At 42.8% G+C, this 6,921-nt stretch overlaps 1 protein-coding gene across 1 annotated transcript; it reads right to left on the bottom strand.

Annotated features, from left to right (window-relative positions):
• Nucleotides 1–3,506: 3,506 nt before the first annotated feature.
• LOC311240181 (neurogenic differentiation factor 2-like) lies at nt 3,507–4,586 on the bottom strand (the record flags this gene model as incomplete). Its single annotated transcript, XM_084328723.1, has 1 exon — nt 3,507–4,586. The coding sequence occupies one exon, from the start codon at nt 4,584–4,586 to the stop codon at nt 3,507–3,509; it is 1,080 nt and encodes a 359-aa protein (XP_084184849.1).
• Nucleotides 4,587–6,921: the final 2,335 nt, after the last annotated feature.

Genomic DNA, 6,921 nt, shown 5'->3' with positions numbered 1-6,921 from the left:
AATTTCCCTTTTTATACTTAAGCGGTTATTTCGATATAGATTATTATAATAATCATGTATACTTTTCTCAACACGTCACACTCCCTTATTGACCAACAGGAATTGCAGTTGATTTAGTTAATTTCTTTAAGAGCCTAAATCTCCACCAGGGATATATATATTGGCATCTATTGATTTCGTTTATTTGATTTCATTTGGTGCTCTTGTCACTTGCAACCATGTTGATGTCTCGCAGGATAGCGGGGCCAAGACGACTGGAAGTACCACCCCCCCCCCCCAACGCACTTGTACATTTAGACCTCCGTGTGTGTGTAGTGTAGTGTGTGTGTGTGTGTGTGTGTGTGTGTGTGTGTCTGTGTGCGTGTGTGTGTGTGTCAGTGTGTGTGTGTCAGTCAGTGTGTGTGTGTGTCAGTGTGTGTCAGTGTGTGTGTGTCAGTCAGTGTGTGTGCGTGTGTGTGTGTGTGTATGATGGAGTGCTTGAATGGATTTGATTTTTTATGATAAATTGGGCAAAACAAATAAAATGAATTTATTTAGTCTAAATAGTTTGTCCGACGTAGAATGCATCTTGAATCAAAACACGTATGTTTAACATCCCTTGACAGCCAAGAGTATTTCGAAGAAACCCCGGGCTGCACTATTGATACCAATTTTATAAAACTTTTTCTTCCAATGGTGTCAAACCATATGGCTATCCAGGGATCAAAATTAAGCCATAAGGTCCGTGTTTCAGCCATTGATTCAACCCATGTCAAAAGGTATAGCTTCCAAAATTTCTGTTGTCATTGTTACCGAACTGTTTGTGAACAAGTATAGTTATGTCAGATGATGACCGTTTTTCTTAGCATTTTGCACTAGCGTGATTTAGCGTAACGATTTACACGCAAAAAAAATTTCCAGAGCCCACCTGAACGTTTTCTTGCTTGTCGTTTAGTTATTCGATATGAACACAACTTAAAATTCGCTTGCCATTTAAAGGAAAACTCCAACATTTTGGGAAATTAGCTTATTTGCCATCTACCCTGGAGTTAGACAAGAAGATACATACCTTTTTTCTTCTCTGTGCATGCAGTAGGAGTAGAAGATGCGCACTGTTAGCCTAGCTTAGCGTCAGTCACTGGAAGTAGGTTCCTCCATTAGCCTAGTTCCCAACGTCTTCCTACTCTATACTGCATGCACAGAGAAGAAAATGGTATGCATCTTCTTGTCTAACTCCAGGGTTCCCAAAATGTTGGAGTGTTAAGATACATACCTTTTTTCTTCTCTGCATGCAGTAGGAGTAGAAGATGCGCACTGTTAGCCTAGCTTAGCGTCAGTCACTGGAAGTAGGTTCCACCATTAGCTTAGTTCCCAACGTCTTCTTACTCCTACTGCATGCACAGAGAAGAAAAAGGCATGTATCTTCTTGTCTAACTAGATGGCAAATAAGATAATTTCCCAAAATGTTGGAGTTTTCCTTTAATGTTGAATATCTGTTTCGGAAGAAAGGATGGCATTGCCCTTGTGTGTGATAACACATAGGATGGCATTACATATAGCCTCGTGCAGGGGATGTCATTAGATATAGCCTTGTGCACGACAAAAGGATGTATATCCGTGATATTATAGGATTACATATATCCTCATGTGTGATAACAGGATGACGACAACATGATGCCATTATAGCCTCGTGCTTGATAACAGGATGTCATTACATAGCCTCGTGCACGACAACATATATGTCATTACATAGCCTCATGTCGTGTGATAACAGGATGGCATGACATATAGCCTGTGAAGTTGTGCTTGATAACAGAATGGCATAGCCTATATGTGCTTGATAACAGGATGGCATTATATAGCCTATGTGCTTGATAACAGGATGGCATTATATAGCCTATGTGCTTGATAACAGGATGGCATTATAGCCTTGCTTGATAACAGCATGGCATTATATAGCCTCATGCTTGATAACAGGATGGCATGACATAGCCTTGTGCTTGATAACAGGATGGCATTATAGCCTCATGCTTGATGACAGGATGGCAATGGAATTACATATAGCCTCGTGCTTGATAAAAGGATGGCATTATATAGCCCCGTGCTTGATAACAGAATGGCATTATTTAGCCTCTGCTTGATAACAGGATGGCATATAGCCTCGTGCTTGATAACAGGATGGCATTACATCCTCTGCTTGATAACCGCTCTAAAAATCTGCCGCCTTTTACAGCATGTGGCATGTTGTTATCCTTATATAATCATTAGTCCATGTATCCGTACCCATACGTGACTGACATGGTGTAAACTCCAAAATATAAAGTATGGTAACCAAACAGTGGAATGAAAATAATTTGGATTCAAGGCTATAAAAAAGGAAACGGCTATTTCAATGGCAACGATGATGAATACTATATCATGTCAACAATACTGTGTATGAATAACAAAGTTACACAGTCTGATTTATTAGCATTTTATTTTACGACACACTTGTTTGAATACAAAGTTTTAGCTTAATTTCTTTCATGAAAAAATGCTCAGCAACACATGGTTCCCTTTAGACTATTAACATTAGTTACAAAAAAAACACAAATAATAAATAAACACATAAATAAATAAATTAATAAATACATAATAATAATAATAATAATAATAATAATAATAATATCAACTCATTCAACGTATTAAGTGTCTTATAAAACGGAAACACGTACACCATTACATTTGAAAGAAGAATTCAGTGCAGTGGTTTAATTTGTAGAATAAGGTCAATGTCAAAGAAGGGAAAGGAAACGTCTAATTTGTATCTTATTGAGAAGACGTGTTATTAAACATCTTGGCCAGACAGGCATTCTCAATTTCGTTATGATCTCAGTTCTGTGTGTGTGTGTGTGTGTGTGTGTGTGTGTGTGTGTGCCGCAGTGTGCGTGTGTGTGTGTCTGAAATTCTGAATGTGTGTGTGTGTGTTTGTGTGTTTGTGTGCGTGCATGCGTGCACGTGCGTGTATGTGTGTGTTTCCCCCCCGGCCCTTCCCCGTGCGCGTGTGTCGCGCGCGTGTGCACCAATGATGATGATGGTGAAGGATATATATATGCCTATTATAAGCAGGCCCTGCCAAACTTAGTTCGTTTGGGCCTTGGTCGTCTTGCATAGATGTGAAACGATTGATTTGCTGATTTAAAAAAAATAAAAAATTCCTCAGCAATTTAGCATACGTTATTTTCAAATCAGCCTCCCAGGTCTTACTAGGTGATCAATTGTGATTTGTATTAGCTTGCTAATTAGTTTATTTAGAATATAACCCCACCAACGGTGACATATATTGTATAGAAGAAAATAATGAACGAACGCACTATCGAATGAAACATTTATTTATCCAAATTAGTGTGCGGCCTGAATGTTTCAGTCCTGGGAGAGCTCGAGGGTGGCGTGGGTGGGGTGACACGACATGGTGCACCTTGTCAATACGTGTGCTTAGCTATATGATAGGTTGCTGATTGTAAAAGGACGCACGGTAGTTTTTTCATTTAGTTGTGAAAAAAAGCATTCAGTTCATCATACACGGGGGGCCTTTCGTGGTGCAAGTGCATGTCATGGTAAGGCGGCGGAACGTTTTCAGAGTGGATGCCGCTCCGCACCCCTGGCCCTGAAGGGCCGAACACCACGTTGTGGGTGGCGGCAGGTCGAGAGCCTGGCACGCCGGAATAATGCATAGAGTAGTGAAATCCTTTCTCGTTGTCAGGCGACGCGGAACCTTGGTGCTTCAGAGAAAAGTTGCCATTGACGCACACGGGCGGGCTGAGTGGCGCTTCGTACTCAGGGCTGTTGTATTCGGGAGATCCGCTCCCGCCATACATAGAGTCGTAGGCGGAGCAGTACCCCTGTGTCCTCAGTGGGTGCTGCGAGTTCGAACCCGACTGACACTGGGGGCTGGACAGACGCGCACATTGATACGGGTATTGCACGGAGAAGGAGTTGGAGCTGTAGCGGCCTCCCTCCTGACACTGCTCGGTTAAGAAGTTGCGTGAGTTGAGCTGCAGGCATCCTGCCACCAGGTTGGTCGTGGGTTGGGAGAGTCCTTTGCACAGTGTCTGTACGTAGGACACAAGATCAGGCCTTTTCCCAGAGCGCAATATCTCAGACAGGGCCCAGATATAGTTTTTGGCCAACCGCAGCGTCTCGATTTTGGAGAGTTTTTGCGTTTTGGAGTAACAGGGCACCACCTTACGCAGATTGTCAAGTGCAGAGTTCAGGTCGTGCATGCGCGTTCTCTCCCTGGTGTTGGCCTTCTGGCGGCGCACCTTGGAGCGTTCCACGCGAGCCTGGGTCATCTTCCGCTTCTTGGGGCCCCGTTTCTTGGGCCTGTCTCCCTCCGTGTCGTCCTCTACATCGTCTTCCTCTATATCGTCGTCCTCGTCGTCTTCGCCGGCGTTCTCGGACTGCGCTCCCAGCTCGGGGTCGTCCAGACCGTCGTCGTCGGGCAGGCGACAGTGGTCTTGGTCGTCATCTTTCATCTTCGAGTCCTCGCTCTCGCTGTCCTCTGCCCACCCTGAATATTTCTGCACGTCAGGGAGCAGCGAGGGGTCACTGAAAAGCCTTGTCAACATCGTGGCTCTGTAAAGGAGAGAGAAGAATTAGGACGTGCACATTATAGTGCAATTGTGATACAAAAATCATACAAGTCATTTGTAGGCTAATAATGCAAATGGATCTGGGATGCCAGACTTTTGCCTAGAGGATAAAGAGTATAGAAATTAGTTATGTATGAGAAAATCGAAACAGCTTGCTATCGAAACCATTGCACTGGACATTCTTTAGGCTACAGCCAGACGGATCCCCATTTAATTCCCTGCTGTCATCCGTGTGCACTGTGCCCTCTCGCGTCCTCTCGCAGCGGGTCTCAGCAGCAGAGGCCACATTACAGATCCCGTGGGGCGCCCTGTGAAGCATACGTGCCCCGCGCTCACCGCCCCTGACGCCCATACACTCCTGGCTACATTCCAGCACTACTCATCGGGTTGACACCTCTTCAGAGAACATGTAAAGCATGTTTTTTTTTTGTATTATAATTATTATTTATTATTTTTATTATTATTATTAAAATAACATTTATAGGTTACAGATATGTTTGAAGCCACAATCAAATTACTTAGTCATATAGCCTACCTAAATGTCGTAATGTATCAATGGGTTTGAAAATCCAATTCAAGCTCTATTGCCATGATAACCTGCTGTGAAAAATCATAAAAAAAACAATATATGGTTATAATAACCATTACAATGATAACTTTGCTATTATATGTAGGCGTTGCAATAGCCTCTGCTTTTGATTCATTTGTAGAAATAATGCGGATTATAGTGGGCTAAAGAGACATATTGCTTTATAAAAATAACAAAAAGATAAAGTGAATAAAAAAAAAATATGACGAAATCATTAGCAACTTGAAAACGGGTAAGAAGAGGCCAGCATCAGAGATAAAGGTGATCTTTGACAACTTCAGTCAGCCTGGCCAGGCTATGGCTCCCATGTTCCTCTTCTCATCTATTAAACTGGAACAGCAGACTTGCAGCCCATGGCATTATAGGCTGTGACGGTTGGCTAATTATCCCGGGGGTGTGCCAGGGGCAAAATCTAGTTTTTAAATTTCAGGCTCAGGAGGTTTGCTCAATTAAAAGGAAAAAAACAACAACGTTTAATTAACAGACCGTGCGCCTATACAAGAAATAGATTTCACACATAATTCTGTATGCAAGAGTGCACGATTTAAAAACACTTACTTAGTGTGGTAAGCATTTACAGATGAAATCGCTTGTAGCCTTTTAGCCCTCGTTAAAAATAAACACAACTGATAAAACACATTATTCTGTCTTGCAAAACTGTCAGTGCCTTGGGTGTACGCTGGAGGAAGAGGGAATAACGATATAGATTGTGTTGTTCGAGATAAATTGTTGGAAGATAAAAAAAACTATGCAAACAGAGATAAATCACACCGCACACTGCCTGTCACGGTCAATAGCGTTGTCCCACCCTTTCATTTTCAGAGATGAACGTGCAAATCATCGACACAATCATCAATAAATCTTCCATTAATCTTGAGGACATGATTCGCAGAGGTAATTGGGGGTGACTATGAAGTCTTCTTCCTCCCTATAAATTCCGTTCTCGTGCACGCTGTTAGTTGGATTCGAGGTCCAGACGCATGGAATCCAATCTCTTAATCAAATTAATGCTTGGTATGATCTATTAGAGTGTTTGTTAGAAAGCCAATGCATTCCCCGAAGTGTTCCGGTAAATGATCCTGAAGGAGGGAAACCAATAATTGGATTAAAATAGCCATTATTTTCGACGGTCTTGGCGGCGTATGGCGATTGCCTTTGGCAGACACATCTCATATTAGATTGTAGGTCTGATAATCCAGACACATTTGGTGTTAAAAAACTGAAGGACGAATGTAGAATACAATGAGTGGAGAACGACAAGCTATTTTCCAGCCATACTGCCATAGCCTTAATCCAGTCAATTCCAAATGATCAATGTGCGTAAAATTCACCACATATGGCATCCTATTGGGGGGAAATATGCAGGAAAATCGCACAGGATTTAACCTTGCATTATTTATACTACTAATTAATTACTGCTAATTTTGGGACGGATTCTAGCATGGCTAGATTTGTTTATAATATTCCAACTTACCTCGGCGGGAGCTCTTGAAAGGGTGGAATGCGCGTGAGTTCAGACCATCTTCGGGGACCGTGAGGAAACGCTCCTATAGGTGCGGCAGGGCTGCGTGCTCAGTGTGCTATCCGCGCGCGCGCTCAGAGGCAGTGTGGCACCGCTACCAGGCAGGGTTACATACCAGCTATGATGCCAGGCCATATGGTTGGCACGTCACTGGCAAGAGCCATCACATGAGAGCCGGTGATTGACATGCGCCTGCATTC

Source organism: Notolepis coatsorum (assembly GCF_963971535.1).
Source record: "Notolepis coatsorum genome assembly, chromosome: 14".
NCBI classification, from domain to species: domain Eukaryota; kingdom Metazoa; phylum Chordata; class Actinopteri; order Aulopiformes; family Paralepididae; genus Notolepis; species Notolepis coatsorum.
The sequence above is the reverse complement of the archived record's forward strand: the minus strand, read 5'-3'. Positions and strand labels throughout refer to the sequence as shown.